General features: G+C 51.4%; 1 protein-coding gene across 9 annotated transcripts in view; it reads right to left on the reverse strand.

The window, feature by feature from the left end:
* The window catches only part of Cacna2d2 (calcium voltage-gated channel auxiliary subunit alpha2delta 2), a 130,381-nt gene that overhangs the window by 26,553 nt on the left and 77,445 nt on the right, over window positions 1-26,383 (reverse strand). For all 9 annotated transcript variants that reach the window (XM_075964733.1, XM_075964732.1, XM_075964729.1 and 6 more), the window contains exon 4: window positions 5,679-5,738. In XM_075964733.1, coding sequence (XP_075820848.1) covers window positions 5,679-5,738 — 60 coding nt within the window. The remainder of the gene's footprint in view (window positions 1-5,678; window positions 5,739-26,383) is intronic.

Raw genomic sequence — 26,383 nt, forward strand, 5'->3', positions numbered from 1 at the left:
GCGGCAGGACGAGCCTTCGCAGTGTGCGGGAGCAGGTCCTTGGGAAGCTTGCGTCTGCCTTACCAGAGCAGCATCAGAATGCTGGCTTTGGAGACTCATGTCCTGGGTTACACAGCAAGGAGGCAGATTAGTACGTGAGTGCAGGGGCCTGGGAGAACGGTCTGTGGGTCAAACTCTGACCATCAGTGAGGAAACACAGGCTGAGTAGGCTGGGTGTGCTGGGGCATGCCTTTAATCTCAGCACTTGGGAGGCAGAGGCCCAAGAAACTCTGTGAGTTTGAGGCTATCCTGGTCTACATAGTGAGTTCTAGGACAGCTGGAGGATAGTGAAATCTTGTCTCAAAACAAAAACAAAAGCAAAGGCAACAGCTGGAGAGATTTTCTCTAGGAGGCCCATAACGATTTTCAGGATCCACCCCCATGTTGTTAATAATGCCTGATAAGATCATGCAGCCTCACTGAGCTTGGCTTCTGGGTGTCCATCACCCACCATAAAATCCAGAATCTGGAAGAGTACAGAGAATATCAGAGGCCTCTCCAGGAGGCCAACCAACCCACAGCCCACATGAGGGGCTGAGTGTGGAGAAGGACCCTTGGAAGATGTGAAACAGGTATCATCAGGATTGAGTGTATGTCCCAACGACTTTCCTCTGTTCCCTCCTTTTGGAGGTTGTTTCCCTCAAGCTTGGCAAAGGGTGGAGAAATCACCTCCCCAGCTCACACACATGATCCCCATCAGGAATCTGTATATGAAGGTGGTGGTGAGGGGAGGGACTCAGTGTGCCTGTGTGCATGACACGTTTGCTTCTTAGTGGGAGCCAAGCCTGAGAGGACACAGGGTGTTGGCAGCTGTGGGGCAGCGTGAAGAAGACGGTCTGGGATGAGAGGGATAGAGGGCTGTCTTGCAGAGTTGGTGTTTTGTAGGGCTGCTGCCAAGGCTGCCCAGACATGACTGTCACCTGCCCACCAGTCCCCTGTGCAGAGCCCAGGCAGTCACCCAGCCTTGCCAGTGATGTCATGTGGTCTTCTTTCCATGACCTACTGCCAGCTCAGCTAGACCAAAAAGGACTTATTTTTTGAGAGCCGTCTGTTGCTGGCTTAGTAGAGACAGGTGGTGAGCACTACGGCTGGGTTGGACCCTTAGGCCGGGGGCGGGGGGCACCTGTCTTGTCCAGCTGGCTCTTCAGGCTTTAGTCCTGACTTCACAGGTCTCTCTTTAGATTCCCTAGGTAGAGTTACCTCCCCCATCAGACAGGCAGGGCCATTGCCTCCACCAGACTCCCAGGGAATGATTTATCTTCTATTGTAGGTTGAGGCCAACGGCCTGTCCTCTTTCACCCTTCCTTGACCCATGCCCTGGCCTAAATCCTCCCTGGTGGTGGCTTAGGTGGCAAACAATGTTGGCACAGTATGATGCTGGCACCAGGCACAGTCTAGCAGGTGGCCCATCTTCATCTACCGTTAAGTGTTATGGGTACCAGACCACCTGCTGCCTGTCTGTGCGGAGTCACATGCTGCCTGCAAGCCAGGGCCATGGTCTTTCTAGTAGTCCCAAGTCTGGGCTGTGGTTACCGGTTCTTTGACCCTGCCAGGATCAAATGTGTTTTATTTTATCCTCCATTCATTGGTCCCTTGAGTGTATCTCAGCTCTGGTCCTGGCTAGCGTCATAGGGTAGGCGTGTGTGCATATACATAAGCATCACCACGGCTGCCTGTTCCCTGCTCTGTACTGTCCACACTGGGAGGTCCACACCCTACTAATTATACAGTGAATTTTAGTCTAGCTCCGTGAGTCCAGTATCTGTCCTGTGCCCACAACTTCTGGATGCCACCATGTTCCCCATTCAGAAGTAAAAAGACCATTCCTGGTTAGTTTGCCACCAGAGCATTGGGCTGGGCAGGAGGACAGGTGAGAGTTGGCACTGACACAGGTCTGTCTGTCTATCCCTGATCTGAAGGAGTCACGAGTGAGGCAGACAGATGGGACACTTGCCTGGGTACTGTCTGTGATATAGAGGTGCTGTGAGCACTGATTGGGGGCTTGAAAGAGGAATCCTGGGCTTTTCCCTATGAATTAGGGGACAAGAAAGTTCCTGCAAGAAGGCTGAGCCTGGGAAGGGACCTGAGCTTGAGGCTGGGATTGTGACGTGGGTCGGTTATCTCTCCTGAGCATGGAGGAGGAATATTACTCTACTCCCTGTCGGTCACCTTCTCAAGGTCACTGGGTTTCAGAGTGGATTTTATGCTTGCAAGGGACAAACTACACCCTTTCCCCAGCCACAGTCGCTGTAAGCCCTGTCATGAACAGTCCCTGCCAGCTTTCTCTAGCAGTGCTGGCTGGCGGGTGGGCTAATGGGCCACCATTAGAACTAATGCCTCTCAGACAGCAATTGCAGTGGCAGCGGCGGCAGCAGCAGCAGATCTTCATAGGAACAGCAGTGACCTTGCAGCCTGGAAACAGGTCACTATAGCCCTTGCACCTGAGGATCTCAGGCAGGTGCACTGATGGGCTGGGAGTCACAGGGAAGAGGGCATTGGGCAAACAAGGCTGTGGCCAGTGCTGTCTGTGGCCACAACCACATCTGTAGCAGCTCAGATCAAGCAGGAGGGTAGTTAGTCAGAGCCCACTTCTGCTTCAGCCCAGGGCAGTTGCAAGCGACAAAGATGTTCCATATATCATTGGTATCCATGCAGCTTGGTGAACATCTTCACTCCTTGGAGGCCATGCTGAGCTGACAGACAACACCAACAACAGCTAGCCAATGGGGAAAATGAAGCCCCTGCTTGTGTCTCACAGAAACTGATGCAGTGATATAGGAATGCTTTTTTTTTGTTTGTTCATGTTTTTGTTTTTCAAGATAGGGTTTCTTTGTGTATTCCTAGCTGTCCTGGAACTTGCTCTGCAGACCAGGTTGGCCTTGAACACAGAGATCTGCTTGCCTCTGCCTCCCAAGCACTGCGATTAAAGGCTTGCACCACCACCACTTGGTTAGGAGGGGTTTTGAGCAGCATCTCTCAGTGCTCTTGGGTACCCCTGAGCTCCCACATTCTCTCAGGCATCCTCAGTGCCCACCCTGGTCCAGAATAAGTGGAATTGCTTGTCCACTTATCCACTGAAATCCACGGATAAGGGACCTGGCAGGACAGCACTGGAAAACACATGGTTTGTTTGTTTTGAAGAACCTGGAAGAAGAACAGGTCTGAAGCTGTGGAAGCCTTTGTCTCCCTCTCTGGGGCTTGAACTGGGAAGGAAAGAAAACCAAGAGGTGGACAGGCTTCTTGAGCCTTTATTTCTTGACTCCTGCCCTGCTCAGCATAAGTACTCACGGGAGAAAAAAAATGAGGAAGAGGAGAAGTGTGTGTGTGTGGGGGGTCCTGGATACTCAGAGGGCGGAGGAAATAATGGTTTGAGGAGAGATAATAGCTTAGAATGGGCATCCTAGGGGGAATGAAGGGGATTCAAGGCGGAGACCAGCAGAAACAAAGACCCAGGAACCAGAAGGGGCCTCCAGAGGTATTCAGTATGGTAGAACGAGTGGTAGAAAGGAAGGGCCAAGAAACAAAGCTATGGAAGGATGCAGGAGGAGCCAGATAGCTGGTCCGAGTGCAGGCTCAGGGCTGGGCGGGGCAGGTGGAACTGTGAAGCAGGGGTTATCTGGATGTAGCAGCATGGTCTGAATATCAGATAAGAGGCACTGTCTGTCTGTCTATCTATCTTCCTCTCTTTTTACTCTTTAATTTCATATGTATGAGTGCTTTGGTTACATGTATGTCTGTGTACCATACGCATGCCTGATGCCCATAGAGGCTGGAAGAGAGCACTGAATCTCCTAGAAGAGGAGAGAGAAACACATATGTGTGTACACGTGTGTGTGTGTGTGCGTGTGTGTGTGCGTGTGTAGCATTCATATGCTATGATGCGGGTGGAGGGGTCAGAGGACAACTTTGTAGAGTCAGCTCTTCTTTCTACTTTAATGTGGGTTCTTGGTATCAAACCGAGGCTGCCAGGTTTGCACGGCAAGCGCCTTTACCCAATGAGACATCTCTCTACCCACCATTCCCATCTTTGAGGTAAGGGTCTCGTAGCTCAGGCTAGCCTTGAACTTGCTATGTAGCTGAAGCAGGCTCCTTATTTTCTTGCTTCCATTTCCTGAGTGCTGTGACGACAGGCATGCAAAGTGATGCCTGGCTGAGAGGAGACGGGGCTGTGATGGAGTCAGGTAAGAGAAGGGTTTCTCCTGGGTTCCAGGGAGTCCAGTTAGTTTAGGGGTGAGTCACTAATTATGCAGTCATTGAAAGTATCATCTTAGGCTATGTATAGTTCATGGTAGAGTGTTTGTCCAGCATGCTCAAGATCCTGGTTCCCGTGAAAGAGAGAGAATGAGATAAGAAAGAAAGAAATCAGCTGTTGCCCCCAACTCCAGGTAACATGTGCACTCCTTATACCTGACATCCACCAAGTTGTGGAAGAAGCTCCCACGAGGGCAAGGCAAGACAGGGGAGGGCAGTCTGAGGAGAATGTGAGGAGCCTGTTTTGAGATCCGGGCCACAGATCTGAATGCTTGGGAACTGACAGCAGCTATAAATCTCTACTACCAACAAATGACACCAGCGAGTACGGGTCACAACGCTACCTGATGTCTGGGGCACAGGGGTCTAGATCAGATTGGCTCAGAGCTGGAAGGAGGCAATATATGTCCCACCCTCATCCTATATAGTACTCCCAGGATCCTGGGGCTAGCTTTTGGTGCCTCTCTATGTTCAGCAAGGAGACTACTAGGAACCATGGCCCAGACCCATGGAGCCCTGTTCCCTGGTCTGGTTACTGAGGGTGCCATGGCCCCTGGTTCAAAGGCTTCCCTGAGCCTTGCCTTAGTCAGACACTAGCCCAACAAGACGGGTCAGGAGTGTACAGCTACAGCCAGGAATAGGCTGGTGTGGCTGCTCTGTCCCCTCTGGCCCTTGGGGCTCTTTACACTCTGTGCCCAAGGTGTTTGAACCGTCTGTGTTTGCATGGTGGAAGGAAAGACTTCTGTGACTTTGGCAGGCCAGTCCCTGGGACCCAGCCTGGGGATCTCCTAGGAGGACAGACAATGTCCTTTCTCAGGGCCTCTTCACGGTCATGACATTAAATTCTCAGATGAGTCCTGGGGTCAAGAGGCACCTAAGACCCTGGAACTCTCTAAGACTCATGGTATCTTCTTTTGGGAGGGCCATTTTAACAAAGCTGTCTGCTTATGGGTCACCCCAAGACTCCTCTGGAGTGACAGAGGGCTTATATCTACATTGCATTCCCCAACACTGAGGAAAGCTTTTTTTTTTGTTTGTTTGTTTTTTTTGCTGAGGGTTGGACAAAGGATTTTGTGCTCCAACAGTGCCCCTCCAGAGGGTCTGTGCAGCACACACTCCTCCTCTGCATGTCACCCAAGTTCAAGGTGTCATACCCTGAACGCTGGAGGGTGGTATGAATTTTTTAAATTACATTTATTTTTTGTTCATTGTATGTGTCTACATGCACACACGCCACAGTGTATGTATGGAGGTCAGAGGGCCCACACACGGGAGTGGGTTCTCTCCTTCCACTAAGAGGGCCCTGGGGATTGACGTTGCCAGGTCAGAGGTAAGCACCTTTAACTGCCGAGCCATCTTTCTGGTCCAACATATGCTGTAGTTCTTACCTTGATATTGTCCTGCCAGCGGTGAGCTTTCTGGAAATTCTCTGCCGCGTCGGCCAGTCTCTGAGGGACAGAGAACATACATGGGAGTCAGAGGCTGAGGCAGGATGCCTGCTCCATGTCAGCCCAACGCCCTCTCCATGTCCAGTACTCCTGAGGACCGTGATGACTCAGGATCTCCCTCTGCCATTAGCCCAGATAGTGCCCAGCTTGTAGGAAAGGACACCTTACCAAGCACACTGGATCATGCGGGAGACAGGACGCCTGCCAGCACAGGCAGTCTAAGTGGCTTTTCCACAGGTCTCCGGCCCCGCAGTGTTTCCCGCTTGGACGATAGCACAGGCACCTCCCGGCCAAGCTCCAGTGGTACCTACCCTCTACCCTCTATAAGCTAGGGTGTGAAACCCCACACATTGTTGCGTGTCTCATCGTGTAACTTTGCCTTGGCCAGGCTCAGCAGGACATATCTACAGTCCATTTCCACTCACTCAGACTCGCTGTCCTCTCCCAGGCTTCCTGAGGCCCCCGCAGGGCTCCCAGGCCTCCTCCCACACGAGCCTTTCCCAGCCTTGAAGGCTAGCTTCAGTGGCCGTTGACAATGGAGCCCAGTCCTGAGGGCAGAGCGCCCCTGTACCTGTCCATATCGTGCTTGTCACGAAGCAGGCTTAGTGCTAGACTACTCTGAGATGGGGAGACGTAGCCGACTCAGCCAGCCCTGCTCCTCACGGTGGGGAACAGTAAACTAGAGCATAACCAGGTATAGTCACCAGGGAGCTGGTTAGAGCCGAGGGGGATGAGGCTCAGTACTACTGGTACTGGACACATCCCAGAGGTTTATGGTGATGGCACTGGCACATGGCCACCCTCTGGGCTTGGACCTAGGACTCCCACGGATTCTGTCCTTCAGGAAGGGCCAAGGCTCCAAGGATAAAACTGAGTATGGTCCTCTAGACTTTCTTGAAAAACGAATCTGGTGATAACCACCACTAGTAACTGGTGTCAGTTTGTGGGGAGGACACCGATGCCAAGCCCTCCCCTGACCAGCGCCATATGTACACCCATTACTGCCCACTATGTGTGGTAACATTGTGAATTCTCAGATGAGGATGTCCAGGGCTTGGAACATAGTGATGCATAGTGAGTCTGGGTCAATTTGGAGTCCTAGCCCATCCCCTACTATTACATCTACCTTGCTTAGTCCACGAGATCCAAAGACCACTCCCCCACAGGGCCCCTATAACTAGTGTTCCTCATTTTGGCCCCACCCATCCCATATCCTGACTCTAGGTTTCCAACTTGAATCAGAAGACCCCAGTCTCTTGGTATTCAGGACACTGCATCCCCATCCATCAGGCATGTAGGCCCCAGAGAAGAGGGTCTAATAAAGCCTATCCAAGGCCTTGGAGCTCCTGGACACTCCTGGGGGCGATCGTCAACCTACTTGAGTTGAAGTGATGAGAACTACATGTCCTCCTGGAACAGTTCGCTTGTCATTGTATGTGGGTGTACACACACACACACACACACACACACGCACACACATATGTGGGGTATGGGTGTGTACACACGTGTGTTTGTGGGTATGCATGTCAAGGTCAGAGAGTGTCAAATGTCTTCTTTATTTAATGTGGTAGGGCTTCTTGCTGAATACAGGGTTTGCTGATTTGACCAGCCTTGTTAGCTTGTCCAGGGATCCTGTCTTCACCTTCTGAGTACTGGGATTATAGGCAGGCTGCCACACCCACCCACTTTTTATGTGGATTCTCGGATTCTGAATTCTGTTCCTTAAGCTTGTGTGGCAAGTCATCTCAGTCCTGGTATAAACCATCTTCTTCCTTCCTCCCGCCCCCCCACCTCATTTGATGTTTTCTGAGATAGGGTTTCTCAGTGTTGCCTTGGCTGTCCTGGACTTCACTCTGTAGATCAGGCTGGGCTTGAACTCAGAGTTCCATTTGCCTCTGCCTCTCGAGTGCTGGGATTAAAGGAGTGCGCGACCACTTCCAGGCTAACTCTCTTCTCTTGAGACCTCTGTCTCCTTCCTTCCAACCTGTCATCACTAACTCCCTGCCTGCTAGTCACTGTCCTTCTTAGGTGGTCCTGCCCTCCAAATCACATCTTTCTGCATCCATTCCACACTCAAGACTGGAGCCTTATCTCAGAGTGCATATCTGATCATGTGACTGTCACTTGCCCTGAAGCTCAGCAGGCATTCAAATGCTTTCATGTAAAAGTTTTCTTGAGACTCTGCAAAACTCATCCTTTTTTAAAAAAAATCTCGGATCCTCCTTGGCCTAAAACCCCTAGGATGAATGAATGAGACCTCAACTTTCACAATCCAGTACCTTTCTGTGGAGGTACGTGTGCCATTTTAAGTGGATACCACTCTACACCAGGTACAAAGCTACTTAGGCTAAAAGATGCAGCAAGTCCAGGGAAGTGGCCCCGAGGCATACCTCAAAGCAGGGGCCTTGGATGATCAGTGCATCTCCCCTTCTCTTATCTAGTGGATGCCTGTCTTTCCTGGGACCCCAGATGTACTTTGAAGTGGGACTTGAGGCTACTTGGGGCTCTGCAGAGGCCACTGCCTTTTATAAGTGTCATGTAAGGCAATATAGGAGCCAGATTAAGGCCTCTTAGCATACAAAAGATGGAGAGAGGAGATGGGCTGTAGACACCAAACTGAACCATGGCTAGAGAATCTGTTACTTTCAACTACTGGCCTGTGTGTGTGTGTGTGTGTGTGTGTGGTACGCTCCTTCACTCCTCAGCACACAGCTTTGACCCTGGAATTCATGGGCCCTGAGAATATGAGGGTCTCAGGCTCTATAACCTAGCAGACAAAGTAAGGCAGCACCCGGGAGGGAGGGCCCCAGTCCTTGGTCTCCTTAAGCTCTCAGAGTCCCATGGGCTCAAAGGCCTGGGTCAGCCCGCTGACTCGTGAATAACGGAGTTGCAATAGCCACAGCAAAAGGATTACTTTTAATCCTCAGTAACGATCAAGCCATTATTATTTTTTCGGTGTTACAGATCAATCAGTCCATCCCCAGGCGCTGGACGTGTGGGAACTGCTAAATAGGCAGGTCCAGTGGTGTGGGAAGGAAGGGCTGGTCGGTGGGATCGGGTGAGGCGGGCAGGCCACTGCTGTTCAAGGTTCCGTCAGACCCGGGAGTGGGAGGGTGAGTGGTCACGGGACCACCCCTGAAGCTCTGGTCTGCTTCAATATGGTTTTCTACTCGCTGAACATAGCGGACAATGAGGATGGCAATGAGTTTTTGATCCTACTGCATGTACTGGCTTCGTAGGAGCCTAGGCAGTTTGGATGCTCACCTTACTAGACCTGGATGGAGGTGGGTGGTCCTTGGACTTCCCACAGGGCAGGGAACCCTGATTGCTCTTTGGGCTGACGAGGGAGGGGGACTTGTTTGGGGGAGGGGGAGGGAAATGGGAGATGGTGGCGGGGAAGAGACAGAAATCTTTAATTAATAAATAAATAAATTAAAAAAAAAGAAATTCAGTGAGGTGATGGCCTCTAATCCCAGTGCTCAGGAGGAGAAGACAGTAGGAGTACTATATATATATATTATCATGAGACTTTGTGCACAAACAAGAACATCACAATAAAATATGCTTTTCCAGTTGTCTTAAAAAAAAAGTGGCTTCACCTCTCTGGCCCTCCAGATCTTTCTGTGAACTGGAGGTGGTAACTGACCCACACGGAGTGTGGGTAGGCTCTTGGCACCCCTTTCTCCGAGCCTAGCAGTTCTCATAGGTAGCTGTCAGCCGGAGTTTTCCTTCAGGTTCTTGTCCACTTGAGGGCCTCCTTCTCTCATCTGCTTTGCTGCCTGGTTACCCACCTTCTCTGGAAGTTTCCTTTCACCCTTGCCCAGCTGGTGGGCTTTCCTTTGCCTCTACCAGGCAGTGCACGTCCTCGGGTTTCTGTGGGGGCTCTAAGTTTAACACCATCTGCCTGGCCCAGGCTGGGTACTGAGAGCCTTGGGTTTTTATCTTTACAAAGCCCATTAACAGTCAGGCCTGCTTTGGGTTGGCCAAGGGGTCCTCACTCTCCCCCAAGATTTATGTTCCTGGCACTTTTCTTCCATCTCTTTAGTGCCCTTGTGATGGGCTGGGGGCAGGCAGGATGAGTAGGGAAGGAAACAGGTGGAGATACAAGGGGGAGAACCTACAGGCTACTCTGGGTTGAGCTGGAGTTACAGTTTGGTCCCAGCCCCAGGGTGTCTGCTGATAAGGGAGAGACATTCTGTTCTTAGCCTGGATTCTGAGTGACTGTCCCCCTGGGACTGACTCCTTTCTCGGAATCTGGGCTCTGCTCTTGGAGCCAGCCTTAGTCCTTGGCCTCCTGCTACCAGGCCCCTGTACATGCTGTTCCCCCTCCATGCACTTCTGACTAGATTCCTCTAGCTCGATTCACCCCCTCGCTCTTGACAAATTCCTGACTCCTGCCAGGCACCGGTTTCCATTATGACACCCAGGGAACCTTCTGTGTGTCTGCCATCTCCTTGATCTTGGAGCTCAAGGGGGAAGTACCTGGTTGCTATTAGGTTTAGGGTAACTTGGATCCTAGCATATAGTGAATTTGTTAAATCAAGGTTGGCGTGTCTCTGGACCTGTACAGAGGTCTGGGGCTTGAGCTGCGCCCTGTCCAGGCAGGTGTGTGATTGCAGGTGTGAGGTTTGGCCTCTTGGGACCACCCTGCAGGGTGTGCTACTGCCGTGAAGTTACCGATGGTGTCTGGCCTGGCCTGTGATGTCCCCACCATGGTCAGCATTAAAGGGGGCTGCAGTGGGATTCTGAGTACGGTTGTTCCCAGCCAAGTCCATCACGATAACAGCAGGTATTTCAGAGGCAATTATCAGAGAGTTTCACTTAACAATCAATTTCCCTCAGCTCCAGGAGCCTTTCTTACAAGAAAAGGCAAGAAAGAAGAGGACCGGCTGTGCGCTGGGCTGGGGACAATACTCTCCTGGGGAGCAGTACAGCCACCAGTACCTTCAAATTTCACTAAGTTAAACATCTTTAGCTTAGGGGAACTGAGACAGACAATGATGTGAGATAGGGGGCCTGGGCCATGGACAGTTCCTGAAGGGTAGGAGTCCCTATATCCTGGCCTGGGATGGGCTTGGGGATAGTGGGGGAGGCAATAGCCCTCACATGGGTCACCCTCTTAAAAAGCCTGCTTTCTCTCACACCAGGCTGAGCGCTCCATACTTCTTGCCTTTTTTTTTTTAAATCTTCTTTCACCTGGGAACCCCTTAGCCCAGCGCTGGTGGCAGAAGGTTCTGGAGACAACTGCCCATCAAACAGGACTTGTTACTTGTTCAACCACACAGCCCAGAGGGGAATGTTTTAGAGATTTTTTTTTGTTTTAATTAGTTGTAGCTACTCTTGCTTTCAAGAGGATCTGAGAGGTTTAGGGCAAGAGGCCCTGAACTTGGGATGTATGTGCAGGATGGTTGAGATCTGGGGTACAGGGGGGTAGGAAGGACGAGTCAGGAGGTAGCTGTGATGGGGTGGGAAGTCCAGAGAGGAGCGGCAGCACCAGATGGATGCCCTGAGAAACTGCAGGAGGGCTGTCAGAAGGTTAGCATCAGGCTAGCATCAGATGTGCCCAGCTCCTACCTAGGCCAAGGCTCAATGCCAGAGAGAAGACTGTGGGATGCCAAAGAGGGGATCTTTTGTAGCTGAGGGGAATGAGGCACAGAGGATTAGTGCCATGGCTACAGCCACCTGGTCAGGAAGTGGTTAAAGAGACATCTTCAGTCTACCTAGCGCCAAAACCCAGGAGGGTTGGGCAACAAACTTCTCAGGGCAGGAGCTAATCAGGTCAGGTATGCCTGGCTGGTGAGACTTAGCGGCTTTGCCCTGTGGTTCCTTTGTTCTTTACCCAACAGAGGAGATCAGTAAAGTGGTCTCCCAGAAGTTTCCAGAGCTTACCAACTAACCCTGGTACCACTGGGTCCAGTCCTGAGGGAGGCAAGCCCAGCAGTCCTACCCAGTAGCCTCACCTAGCTCAGCCCTCTCCTGCTGTCACCTTCTCTCCTTCCCCGAGGGCCCCCACATTAGATCCATATTGTGCACTGATAGATACTAAATACAGATTTCCAATTTCCAGAGCTGTTATGGTCTAATGAGTAAATAATATACATATTTAAAACTGTCTAAAAACATATCTGCATAATTAAAATATCTGCATAATAACGAAGCAAGAAGCAGCTCAGCAAAGACAGAGCTGGAGACCCAGGTCTGACAATGGGAGCAGTAGTGAAGGCTGTGTTGGGGGTCCTGGCCCTGGAAATTTCCCCTCCCTGCCACCTTGGCCTTGAATAGGCAATGGTGTGTCCACCAAAGCACCCCAGCCAGGGAGCAGGAGCACCCCAGCTCAGACCCATCTCTGTGTGTCTTGTGGTCTGAGTCTGTGCATGCACAAACAGACAGTGTTCAGTCCATGGACTGCTGATTCCTTAGTGGCCCAGGCATTTTCCTGACACCATCTTCAGCACACGAGGAAGTCAGAGCTTTGTACATACGACCTTGATCATGACCTTCTGAGGGAAGGCCTTGTCCTAGTCCCCCAGTTTCTGGAATTCTAAAGGATGAGGGAAAGCGTGCCAGTTTTGGCACAGCAGGTCAGCCAGACCCGTGCCTTACGTGCCCTGTCATGGGGACACACACATCAGTGGCTTGCTTTCCTGGGAAGCAGGGCAGGCACTCAGCCTTGGCCCATTCTGTAAGGTTCCTTCCTCCATCCATCCAATTCTGCTTCCAACATAAAGATAAACTCCCCACCGGAACAATGGAAAACCCCAACCCCTCACCCAAATTCTAGCAACTGAAACAGCCAAATAGCAAACAGCCCCTGGAATGGCCAGTCCTGCAAGGAAAGTGCCTTGCATTTGTTGACAGCAACAGGATTCCTGACCTTTTCCCTCACAGGTCACATACACACTACATGTATTAAAAAAATGGATTTGTTTTCTTACAAAAAGGTCAGAACACATGTAACAGAGAAAACCTCATCAGAGCAGTGGTCCCTCTCTGCAGATGCGGAGCTGCTTCTCCACTTCTGGGCCTGGGCCCCACAACTCCCTGTGGACCACATCAGTTTGGCTATTGATTCCTGAACCACTCCATGCCACCTGGGAGGGAAGGTTTATGTTTCAATTTCTCAGGAAAAAGAGGAAGATATAAAGTGTGGTCTGGGATGGAGGAGGGGGCAGCAAGACCACGGCCCCATCTGGTGTCTCCAAGGTGTGACTTTCAGACCACACAAGATTCCTCAGAAAATACTGGGTCTTTAAGGACTGGGTCCCTAAGGAAGACACCCATGCAAAAAGCCACATTCTCTTGTAACCGGTATGTGACCCCCAGAAAAGGGGGCTAGGGTGGGGTACATTTTAACATTAAGAAGAGGAAAGTTATTAGCTTGGAGACACTTCTTCCCAGGGAACAAAGCAGGCAAATGCATCCACAGGTGGCTATCAGTCCCACTGGCTTGACTGCTTCAGCTTTAATGGGAACTCCAGTCTGTATAGAAAGAGCAGGTTTTATCACTGGATGGCAGCCAAATATATATTAACCAGGTGAGGGACTAGGAAAGGGAACTCTGTGGCTTGGCATACATTGTTGGGGTCAGTTTGAATTTCCAAAGCAGTTCCGAGGTCCCAAGGAGAAGTGGATTCTCTGAAGAGTTTGATTCTTGCAATGGGTTGCTTTTTAGGAGGGCTGAGTGTAGACCTGAATCGCCACACAGGGCTGGGGGCGTGGGGGAGGGTGTCACAGGTCTACCTAGCCATTCTGCAACCTCTAGGTACTCCTGTTGACATCAGCTAGAGGGCACCTGGTAAGAAACAAACCACTATTTCCAATCAACAGCTTTAGGTGGGCATTTGGGTACGGACTTCAGAGCCAGGCTGTAGGTAAGTGTTTTCCACCAAGGGGCACTGAGATAGGGGTATGCCTTGTGGACGCCAGGACTGAAGGGGCTCAGTCTGAGGTGCTGTCTGGCCCTGCCTAACCCCTTGAGGGTGCCAGTGACTGAGAACTTTGTATTCCCCACCCTGCTTGAACCGCAGCACGAAACCTATATTTCTCTGCAGGTGAATTAGTCCCTGGTGAGCCAGGGGAACTTTTCCAATAATTTAACCAGATTTGCTTCCTTTGAGTTCTGACCTAGTACAGTCATCAAAGTTTCTCTCAGCCTTTACCCAGACACACAGACAGCATCAGCATGGCATTATCTGAGTTCCCCATGGAGCACACTGTTACCTTTGCCCCTCATCAGGCTACATTTCTGAGACAAACATAGGCCTGTGTGTATGTGCTTGTGGGTGACAATGCTGCCCCTCTCACACCTCCCAAGCTGGAGGCCTGAGCTCCTGAGGCTCAGCCATTGCCTTCACTTCTCTGGCTACGGTTTCTCACCTGTATAATGGGAACTAGAGCCCTTCAGGGCTGTGGGGACATGGACAGAATGGGTCTGGACCGAGAGCAAAGCATGGTCTCATTTTGGACACACAACCCCAGGTCCTGGGTTTCCCTTTCCTTTGTCTCTGATGATTGTTCCCTTCCTATTCCTCAGCGCACTTGACCATCTAACCTTGGCTTGACTTGACTTCCGCAACTCATGTCAATGGACTGTTCTGCTCTTTGGTTGAGACTTGCTTATTATTCCCAGAAGTTTGGCTGATCTCTAACCTGGTGCAGCCACAGCAGGGACCAAGCACCCAGAAGAGAGTCCTCATCCAAGCCTACCAAGCCGTAATGATGACCCCTCATCTTCCTGATCAGACTCTTCCAGAGTCCCCAACACCAACTTCAGCCTCCAGACCCAAAGTGTCTGGCATGAAGTCATCCATCTGGGTCTCTACTGGCCTATGCCACCATGTTGGTTCCTATATGTGTTTTCTGGGTACTCTGATCATGCTTCCTTTCTGTTGCATTTTTCTTTAAATTAATTAATGTGTAGTCTCTGAGATAGGGCTTACTATGTAGCCTGGCTAGCTGAAAGTCATCGTATAAACTAGGCAAGCTTTCTGCCTCTGCCTCTGAGTACTGAGATTACAGGCAGGTATGTGGCACCAGACTCAGCTCCTGTTGCCATAGTACATCCCCCCAAACAAGCTTTCTCTGTGTAGCTCTGACTACCCCAGAACTTGATAGGTAGGCCAGGCTGGCCTCGAACTCACAGAGACCCACCTGCCTCTGCCTCTGAGTGCTGGGATTAAAGGTGTGCACCACCACACCTGGCTTCTGGTTGCCATTTTTAAAAGGGCTGTCTTAACCTTGTCACTCTCCCTCCGTGCTGACTTTGAATGCTGTCCTCTACACTCAGGTTGCAAACCCTTGTTTGTGTTCTTCCCTGAGCCTGGATTGTCCCTTATCTTTCCCCTCATCCTTTGAAATTGGTGTTTACCAACGTGCATCAGGAAGCTTGGTTCTCTGCTAGGCTAGGATCCAGAATCCTTTGGGGCTCCCATACTGTGTCTGACTCTATTCCAGATGTTATCCCTCTGGGCAGGGACTTGATTTATGGATCTGTGCAGTCTCAGTATTGGACACAGGCCCAGATTAACCAAAAGCACTGCGTGATCTCAGGCTTCTATGGTGGTCAGTAAGGTCAGAGAAGGGGAGATGTGGGCAGGATGAGGCTGACTCTAAGCTCAAGGGTCACCTGGCACCCATGCAGAGAGGATTACTGGCATTGTCTTTCTAGGGTTTCAACCCCCCTCTAGACATGACAGTGTCACCTGCCAGCCCCATCTTGCTGTTGTCGAGTCAGTGATGAAACAGGAAGGAAAGCCACTGGGGTCTGTTGACAATGAAGCTGAGTATGTGGTCACATACACCTCATCAGCTCAGGAGCCTAGTCCCTGGGGAGAAGTGACACCCTCGCCCTGGACCAGTACGTTCTCCTGGCAGGCCCCCAACCTCCATATCTACTCAGATGTCTCTAACATTCACTGTGGCTCACTGGGCTGTGCCTGAGGGCTCATTGGCTGGATTGAGGGTGAAGGGTGGTGGCTCCCGAGGGAAGGCATTAATGTGATTCTGTGTCCTCCTTGACATTAAATGTTTACCGAGCACCTTCCGTATTCTCGGCCTTTGCTAGGCATGTGGGGGCCAATGAGCATGGCTCTTCTGTTGTGTGGCACGTCGCCAATAAGGTTTCCATTATACTCCATCTAACTGTTCCTAACTGCAATTCAGTTTCACTGACCTGAACACAGAACTTGCCCGAGGACTCTTACAGTAAAAACTGCTTGGGTTTGAAAATTCACTGGCAGAATGTAGGGTGTTAGAAAGACCCTCTGCTATAGGAAGCTGGGCCTGGGCCACCAACCCCAATGAAAGCCCAAGCCCTCACCCAGCCACCATGCTCTCGTCTCACGATGTTATTTTTATACTTTTCCCTAAAACATAGCCTGAGCAGGCCCTTCTCAACTCTATTAACATTAGAAATCTAATCAGTAATCAGGCAGCTCATAATTTTCTGATTAGCTCTGATTAGGCCCAACCTCGGGAGAGGGAGTGGGACAGTGAGGAGGGAGGCGGGGCTGGACGGGCATCGGGAGGTGCCTAAGGGGGCACTGGCTGGGCTGAGGGTGGAGGGCAGAGGGCTACCTGTTACGGGAAAGAGGCACAGAGTGAGGTTGGTTGGTAGATGCTGGGTCAGAGGGACTGAGGGCTCAGAGAGCGAGCGCAGGTTAGGCCCAAACTTTCAGTACCGTGGATAGAGACAGAAGCTTAGCAGATGGACAAGAGGGTCGGGCTTGGATAACGACCTGGTTTCCAATGCACCTAAGTCCATCTGAGTTCACAGTCCAAGCAGATCCCAGGCAGAGCCTTGAGTGGAGTGACAATGAGTGTTCAGAGGGCTGCGACATGTGATGTGGACCTGGGCCACTTTCCTGAGCACACCACAGAGAGGGCCTGGCTGGATGATCATCACTTTTAATGTGAAGGCCATGAAGTTGGGGCCTATTGGCTCCACAGCATATTGGAGGAGCCAAGGCCTGAAAGGACTGCCAGCCATCATGCCACTTAGGGACAGAACCTGGGTATATACTGAGGCATACTAGGCCAGGGCGAGTTTTCTCTAGCTCTGGCCTTTGCCATCTTTCTTTGCCTCATGCTCAGACGGACACAGAGTATTGACCAAAGCAATCTCTCTGAGCCTGGCCTTGTGGGACCTATCCCTGACTGACCATGAAGCCCTTCAATTCACTGCACTTCCCCACAACCCCAGACTCTTTGGAACCACATACTGGACCCCTGTTTAGGTCAGGGTCAAGGCGGCTGTGCACTGGCTGGCCCTATGGTCTGGGATCGCGGCCTCTTGTAGACTGTAACCATACAGGTGACCTGGTAAAACACACGAGCCTATTGGAAGAGATGTGTACAGCTAATGCCATGCAAATTGGCACAAAGGCAATCAGTCTGACTCTAAAAGCTGCCCCACCGGCCGCAGGCTGGCTCATTGTCTTTTCTGTCAATTTGCATCTCATTACCCACAAGGCTCTGCTCACTGGAGGTTAAAAGAAAAAGGGAACCAGGCAAGCCCTACCGTGTTCTGCCTCCATCTAGAGCAGTCGGCCAGGGGGTCAAGTTGCTCAGGACTGACCCAAGAGCTGTCTCCACAAGGAGCCCCGCTACCTCTACAATGTTATCGCCACCCCACCATCCCTCCCACGTGGGTCATCAACCACAGTGGCTTTCCATTCCTACACCAACATCACCATGTTCAGCCAGCCAACATTACCCTGTTACTGCCACAACCATTTCTTCCATCATCATTTTGGTGTCCTCCCCATCAGCACCACAAGCATCTTCATCGCGAATTTCACCCATCTACCACCATGATGGTTCATCACCATCATCTCCATTACTCTTTACTGCCAATATCACCTTCATCACCGCCACCACTACACCCCTGTGGCTGCCTTTGCTATCACTTACGGTCTCCTGGTGACCCGGCTGCTGCTTCCTGCGCTATCGCCCATGCAACTCTGAAAACAGTATAATAAATACACTCATGCTTTCCTCTTCCCTGCTCTTCATGCAGAGGGTTAGGGCACCTGTGAACACATGACCCAGTGACCAGAGACCTCATCTTCAACTCAGGTCGGGTGATCGAATGGAGCTTAGTCTACACCCCGGGTCCCAGCAGAGCCTGGAACTCCGGTAAGAGAACACCAGGATGGTTACCTGTGGCCTGGATGGCTGATGCAGCTGAGTCTGGATTACCTCACCTCTAAAATGGTGTTCCTATAAGTTGGATGAGAGACTGAGGGAGGCACTGAGGAGACAAGGCGAAACACCCCCAGGTGTCTCCATGCGGGGGGATGTGATTAGTCTCAGCTAAGATGGCTTTGGAAAGGGGGCAGCAGACACAACCCGAGGGACAGGTCAGAACGAGGGGAGAAGGAAAGTGGTTCCAAGTGGGAGCCTCTGCGGGACAAGGATGTGGAGAATGCATGGTCATCTCTGGGGGGGACAGGGCAGGTGAGGTTGGGCAGTTTAGCGAGGCCTTTGCTCTCCCCTAGCCTCTCTCCATCCAAGGGCTTATGCCCAGGGTGCTCAGTGCTGACTAGCATGGTCAAGCCTCTTCCACAGACTCCTCATTTCTCCTCACGTCACTCAATCTGTCCTCTCAGCCCTACGAACTCTGGTCAGTATGTTCATTCTATAGACAAGGGTTCCAGGGTTCAGAGAGTGTGAATCACTTGCCCAAGACTACACAGTGACGCCATGGCAGAGTTCAAACCAGAATATGCCATTAGCCACACCAGTGCTGGCCTCTGACCACTCTACCCTCCCTGGCAACAAGACTAAGAGATGAAGCTGGACCAAGGTGAACTTGGGGCTCCCCACAGAGGTCATCCAGAAGAGTGGGAATTGAAGCCATGAATTTCCACCCGGGATACGGCTGTGAGCGGATTCCTGAGACTGCCCACTAGCTTTGGTGGCAGCAGCATGGGTACTACCCTGGACATAAGGCTGGGCACCAGCTGGCCCAGAGGTCATGCTGGGAGCCTTGGCAAAAGTGACAAGCAGACAAAGGCCTGGAGGTGGAAGGCAGGGTGGGCGCAGCCCAGTTGCCAGGTGGAAACGCCCAGCGTAAAAGCCGCTCTGAACACTGGCTGCGTCCCGCTGCTGCAATCAGCCTCGACACTTGGTTATTATGAGGAGTAAAGGCGGCCGGCGGGACAGCTGGAGCCGTGGCGACAACATTTAAGGCGTTTGTCAGAGCTGTGGGACACGGACTGCCAGGCGCTAATGGCTTCTGTGTGCTGCTGCCAAGTGAGAGGAGGGCGGGCAGGCGGAGGCGGCCTTGCTCCTGCCTGGGCCTCGTGCCTACCTCATGCTGCGTGGCCGCTCCACGACAGGTAGGGCCCACCTGGGCCTTACAGATGCCTAGCAACGGCCACATAGCCGTGGTACCAGCTGGAGAGGGTGGGGCGGCAGCTATGCAGCACATGCCTGCCTATTTCGGGCATTTTTGCCATCTCCACCTCCAATCAGGCCTCAGCTTCCCTACTCACTGGGACGAGGGACTGGGAGTCTGTTCTCCATTATGCCATGCCCAAGGAAGGGACTCCTAGGTCCCAGCTGGCTGAGCTTCTGTCTCCTCAGCCCTTTGGGTTGGACTTTGTGAGAGACAGATTCTGCAGGAGAAGGACCCACACTGCACTCACATCCATCCTAACTGAGCAATTTCAGCTTTAGGAGCCTCAGTTTCCCTCTCTGTGAAACGGGAAAATAGAACCATCCATTTTTGATCGCGTTGACAAGAAAACACAGAGGAAGCTGGGCAAAATGTCACACGCCTATAATCCCAGAACTTGGGGTCCATAGTGAGGGATCTGTGTGTCTGGGAGACCTTTATCTGGAAGAACATCTGTTGGACCCAGCACCAACACTGGGTGCTGCCACAGGTTACACCTCTGAGCACACGCTGAGCCCTGGCTGCTCACCAGTCCCATAAAGCAGATCTATCCTTGTCCCATTGTACAGACGAAACTGAGGCTTAGGAGAATTCAGCTTCTGGTGCTGAGGAGATGGCTCAGTGGTTAAGAGCACTGGCTGCTCTTCAATGACTCAGGTTCAATTCCCAGCACCCACATGGTAGCTCCCAACTGTCTGACTCCAGTTCCAGGGAACCCAATCAATACCCACGGCGAAAACACCAATGCACATTTTTTAAAGAAGTATTCAGTTTTCAGTTGTAGCTCACGTGGGCAGAGTAGGGGTTGACCCAGGGGCTGTGCTGGTATGTCCCTCACCCCGCCTCTCACCGATTAACTCAAGAGATACTCTGAAGTTCTCTGAGGAAGACCTTCAACTGGCTATGAATCAGGAATATGCATAGGGAAACACCACGAATCTGGGAACAAACCCAGGGGACAGGAGGAGATCTTGGTGGGCCTGAGCTCTTTCCCAGGACACAGACCAAAGTGAGAAGTGGCAAGAGGGTTCCTGAAGGCCTAGCATAGTGGTGCATGCTCTTAATCCCAGTATTTGGGAGGCAGAGGCAGGCGGAGCTCCACGAATTCAAGGCCAGCCTGGTCTACAAAGAGAGTTCCAGTACAGCCACAGCTACATAGTGAGACCTTGCCTTAAAAACAAACAAAATAGAGAGGCCCCCTAAAGAAAGGACATGAAGCTATTTTTGGAAATCAGGAGACCTACCCATCGGTGCTCTCTCCCTCGGGTACTATTGATGGGCACGGCTTGGAACCCACATGGCACAGGGGACTGGGACTAGGGGTGCACTGCTATAGTTGAGTTGTTGATGTGATGGTCACTGACGTTTGGAAGAAGCTGCAGTGATTCTGTCTTTTACATTTTTATTTTATGTGCCTTCTGCTTATCATATGGGTATAGCACCCACTGGTGTGAGAAGAGAGTCTTAGATTTCCTGAAACTGGAGTTACAGACAGTTGTTGGTAGTCATGAGGCTCCCCACATCAACCCAACCTCAGCCCTCTAAAGTTATTAAAATGTATTGAGGGAGGGCTCCAGGCAACTTCATTCGGTGCCCAGTGTTCTGCTAGGGCTCTACCAGCCTACTCCTAGGAGAGCATCTGTCCCAGCACTCTGGGGCCCTATGCTGCTACTGTACTGCAAGGCCATCGCCACCAGAAGCAGGGTGTCTGTGACTATGGTCTCTGGCTCTCCATTGATGTTTACAAGGGAATGTTGGGTTTGTGGCTAGTTGGAAGTGGGTGGGGAGCTTCATCCTGACTTTGTGACCATCAGCTTTGCCATCCTGGGGATGGTGGGCTTTGAGTTAAAGAGGGAGTGTGTGCATGTGAACATATGTGAATGTGTGCAGACCTGTGAGTATGGGAGAACATACATGCATGCGCACATGCCCACATGGTATCTGGGTCTTAACATTTGGCCAAACACTTGCCTTTGTGTCCTTGACTGTTTCTGACATGCTGGTAGATGGGGCTTTCTCCTGGGGATGGAGGTGAAGGAGTCACTGAGCCCTGGCTCCTAGACACTCAGGTCTCAGACCTTGCCACTGAGGCCTGGCCGAGTGGATTGTCCTGGCTTGGGCCGGCTTGGTTCCCACCCAGAGGTCCCCTCCTCCAAGGTGACTTCAATCTGTCCACTGCTTTTCCTCCCTCCTGGCCTTCATCCTAGCCTCTGATCATTCTGTTTTCTGTTATCTCATCACAGCAAACATCACAATGCAGAATAAATGAAAAGGTGACCCTGAGGGCTTCTCTTCTTTCTTCTACCAACTAACATTATTTGTGGTGCGCAGTGGGTGCTAGAGACACAGGAAGAGTGAGTGGGATCTGTCCCCAACCTTGAAGAACTCACGGTACAGGGGAGGGGCCTCCACTTGTCTCAATACCACTCCTCACCCTAGCCAGGCATAATACAGCCAACACCAGGCTAGACCAAAGAAACCTAGTGTGCTAACCTCAGGTGCCTCTGGAATCCTCACATATGACCTTCACAGCCACAGGTTGGGCGGGGGGTGGGGCGGGTGGCAAGGGCAGAGACATTTGTTCATTTATCAGAAAAAAGAAGATCCAGACAATGCACAGTGCTCAAAGTCCACAGAGTTGGCAGGAGAAGGGTCTCTGCTGAACCCAGGCCTGCAGCTCCATAGCCTGTAATGGTTACATCAGGGTGAGCAGCATTCATGACGGCCTGCGGCACCTCGTGGAGCCTGGGATCACACTGAAGCCAAGATGCCAGCCCCTAAGCCCTACTCTAGTAAAGGTGGACAGAGCTGAGGACACCATCCTCTGAGTCCCAAATACCACCTGGGCAAGCTAGACTAGGTTCCCAGAAGAACTGACCTGAATGCTTATCTCCTCTGGTTAAAATACAAAACGCTGAATCTCTCCCTTAGCTTTCAGGGGGCCCAGAGTCAACCTGTCTACTCAGCTAGGCCAGGTGCCCAATCCTGGCCCCAGCTTCTTATCTTATCCCTTTTGCCCTGTCTTTATTATTCATATTGTATACAAAAAGCCATTTTACATGTTGCCAAATGAACTGAGGAATAAACCCAATTAAACTGTCTTTCCTCCAGCAGCCAGGCAGGAGAGGCTGCTTGGTGAAGTTGGGCTGACTGTGGGGCCCTGTGCCGAGCCACCACCTCGACTAGACGGGCAGGCCAGCATCTGGCAGGCGCAGCCGTCTCCCTGGAAAATGAGATGCTTCTTATTGAGATAACGAATCGCTTCATTTAGATCCAAATTAACCTCCCCCAATTACCCCATTCTCTACCACATTTCACCAGATCGGAAACCCCTTCTGCCTGCACAGTGCCCAGCCCTCCCCAAGGCCAGGTCATGCGCATCCCAAAGCCACTGTAGCCAACAGCCTCAGCCAGGCCAGTAGGCACCTCCCCTCCCCCCTGCAATGGGTCATGCTTTCTTTTCTTTCTTTCTTTTTTTGGGGTGGGGGTGGAAAGCTTGATGCAGCTGCTGCTCTAAGGAGTGGGAATTTTTATTTTATTTTTTTTTTAGCTCGTTCTTTGAAATAAGGATGCAATATGGGATCAATTTTTGATGACAGTGAAGTAAAAGGGGAAAATAGTAGCAATTTTCTCTTCTGAACATGCCCTATTTAATGGAAGGATGTCAAGGTGGAGTTTTATATGGAGGAGAGACCGTGTGTTCCCGGGGACTCACGGTCAATCAGAGATGCAGGGCACGATTTCAGCTTGAGGATGGCTGGGAACCCCTCCCCATTCTCTAGTGTCTCCCACTTGGGGGTTCCTAGGGACCCAGATGTGGGGCAGGGAAAGGCTGAGCTTCTGCCCCCTCACCCCCTTACCTGGTTCCACAAAGGACACTTCTTGCTTTGTGCTCTGCTGGTCTCTGCATCAGGATTCAGGAGCTGAGACCCCAGGGGATCTTGTGTTAATTAGGGTTATAAAATCCTGCCCAGCTGCTGTAGCCTTTATGGTAAACCCAGGAAGCAGAGCTTTAGTTGGCCTGAGCTTTAGGGCAGGGGGTGGGAAGTGGGTAAGGAGTGGGAGGGCCCGGGTTGAATCCCTGGCTGGCAGGGCTGGGATAGTCAGCACACCCAGCCTATTGTCTGGAGCCTTAGGACGAAGAGGTGGGACAAGGAAGGGGTTGTTCACTGAAGATACTGAGGGGAAATGCCACGTCTCCGTGCCACCAGTGTCAGAGATAATTCAGTGGATTCAGACTCGGGCTGCGTGCACTCATATTGAGATCCAGGCCAGGGAAGAATAGACCAGAGGTCAGGGTTTCTACCTCAAAACCCACCCCCTACCTAACTCAATTTACCACAGAGCCCACTGAAATCTGGGGTGCTCGCCAGCATCTGAATGGTACAATGGCCAGTACTGGCCTATCCCTCCAGCGGTCTAGACGCCTATGGGCACACATCTTTCAAGGCCTCTGCCCCTTGCAGTTGGGGGCAGAAACGAGGTAGAAGCAGTATACTGCAAAGGCCCTTGCAGCACAAACACAGTCACCAGATTCGCAAAGCTAACCCCAGGCTGCGTGACTTGAAACAGGGCTTAGGCATACGGGATTCCTACAGGCCTGCACAGAGCTGTGGTTCCAAAGACACATACTTCATAAACACACCTCAGCCAAGGTGAAGCCCTTCCAGAGGACAAGTCTGGTGACACACAGGAAGAAACATGCTGGGTCCTTTCCATTTTTCTCCCCCAACCTCCTGGACCTGCCACCCATGGACCCACTAAACACAAGCAATTCGTATCCCAAATGTCACGGTCTAGAGTCTTTGCCATAAGGTCAAAACAGTGCTGGCACCAAAGGCCTTGCTGCCTCCTCCAGGGGACCCACCACAAGAACAGAAACCACAGGGTGGGCATGGCAGGCCTTGATCCACCATGTCGGCAGATTTAAGGAGGGTGTGTAGCAGCCTCTGGCCTCAGCACCTGCCCCAGATGCCACCACCCAAAGCCACGCCTGCCACCTCCTTTTCTTCCTTGGCTGTGGCCGGGCCTCTGAAATAATTAGCAATTCTGCTCAACAAAACGCAGGCCCGATGGGATAATAAACTCCAACATCTGTCAGAAGAGCGAGCTCCTATGGAATTGCCAAGAGAAACATTTTTCTCCTCATTCAATTCACATTTAAATCGAAAACAACCCCTGCAAGTCTGCGCCAGGCCTGCGGCGAGGGGCTCCGGGAGCCCACAAGCTGTTCCTGGGCCTGCAAAGAGGCTCGGACGAGTGGCGATCACTCACTCAAATTAACAAATCATTTTATTTAGAAATGAAGAGAATTTGTAAGTGACGGATGGCTGCAGGGCCATTGAGGAGGAGGGAAAGCCAGTCACTGGTCTCGTTACCACACAAGGTAGGCAGCTCTATGTACCCTTATCAGAAAGGTCTTCCAGGGAACGCAGGGCTTAAAAGCCAGTACTCTCCGTTTCACAGCTGCCCAGTGAGGTAGACAAGCTAGGAATCATGCTGCCATTCTAAGGGGGTACACTGAGGGCCAGTAAATGCCCTGGGTCCCTAGTTGTACTTGATGGCTTGAAAAGGACACAGGCATCACCACTCTGACGATGCCTAGCCAGGGCTGGCTCTCCCCCAAAAGGAGCCTCCAATGCCTGCAATTCAACCGTCGGGCTGTAGGAGGTGCTATGCAGAAAGGTGAGAGTCTTGTGTGACCTCAAGGTTGGATTTGGATATGGAAGAACTTTGCCAGTATAATTATACTCCTGTTACAGGAGCTCCAGAGACTTGTGCTCCATGCCCAGAGCTGCAGTTTGGCCATTTTTACAATTGGATTGTCATGGGTCCTCTCATGTATGAGAACCTCTGAAGGCCAACTATGAAATACCAAATAAAAGCATACTGCTGGTAACAGGCTCCAGACCTTGCCAGACCCTCCTTAGGACTCCATCATATTCCCCTTTGGACTTCTGAAGTGCCTGCACATTAACATTGGGTCCCTCTTTCAGGCTTTCACAGGACTTCACTTTAAACAGACACAACACCCTACTGTGGAAGGCAGGGATATTTTTTTCTTTTCAATCATAATGGTCTCAGGGCCTAGTAACTATTTTTTAAATAAACAAATGGATGGGTGGACATAAGGGCTTTGGCTGCCTAGACATGTGTGAGATAGAGGACACTGAATGTCTGTTTATCATGATACATTTTCACATCCTTATCCTTCTGCACGAACCATTCCTACTGCCCAGAACGTTATTCCTCTCATTCCTCTCCAGTCACTACCTGAGCCTCTTCAGCTTAGTCCCCTCATTTTGTACACCTGTAACTCTATGGCTACAGCCCACTTTGAATGAGTACCCCCACCCCGACTCCAGTGCTGGAGACTGAACTCAGAATCTCACTCATGCTAGACACACCCTTCACCACTGTGCTACAGCCCCAGCCTTCGGCCAGGTTCTCTTAAGTCAGCTGGGACCTGGTTTTTCTTTGCCCTTCCTTGGCCATGGTTGAGCCTCTTGAGGTTGAGGGCTTGATCCACCTTTGAGAGCTTCCTGGCTAGAAATGTCATGAACTATTTAAACAAACCTAGAAGGCAGAGGGGCTTGTGGAGGACAAGAAGACAGGACAGGGCTAAAGGGACGTGCCATAAGAGAAAAGGTGTCTGGGAAGGCAGAAGGAATGCTGGAGCTGATGGTGGGGCCTGGGGCCTACTGGAAATGGAGGCTGTAGGCGTGGGTTTTATCTGTATGTCTAGGTGGTACCCAAACCAGGTCCACCTAGAAACTTGTGCAATGCCATACTGGTGCAGCAGGAACCCTGAAGGGACAGAGCTGTGCCTTTTCTCACCTCTCCTGGCTCTCTGGACTTTTCTAGCATGCTTGGGGATTAATAAATGAGTAGAGTTTGGCATAATGAAGTTCAGGGAAGGCAGATATATGCCACAGTGCGAGGAAGAACACCGCCATCCTTGGTTGGTTCCCACAGAGGAGCGAGAAGAGGGCAGTGCTGCAAGAGGCAAGGCCAGCGGGGGGGACACAGAGGCTCCTTTCTGCCATCCCTAGAGTTACAGCTTACTTGGATAGGAAGCAGGTACTTCCTGGGCTCCTCAGGGCTGGACCACTGGCATAAGCACAAAGCAGGTGCTCAACAGGTCTTCAACAGTAACCCTTGCCTTCCTCAAGAGGCTTCAGGATTCTAGGGCCTGACCTCAACTCTGAGTCTGAGGTTCAGGGCTCCTATTGTCGTCTGTCATCTC

The sequence above is a fragment of the Microtus pennsylvanicus genome, chromosome 3 (genome assembly GCF_037038515.1).
Source record: "Microtus pennsylvanicus isolate mMicPen1 chromosome 3, mMicPen1.hap1, whole genome shotgun sequence".
In the NCBI taxonomy this organism is placed as follows: Eukaryota; Metazoa; Chordata; class Mammalia; order Rodentia; family Cricetidae; genus Microtus; species Microtus pennsylvanicus.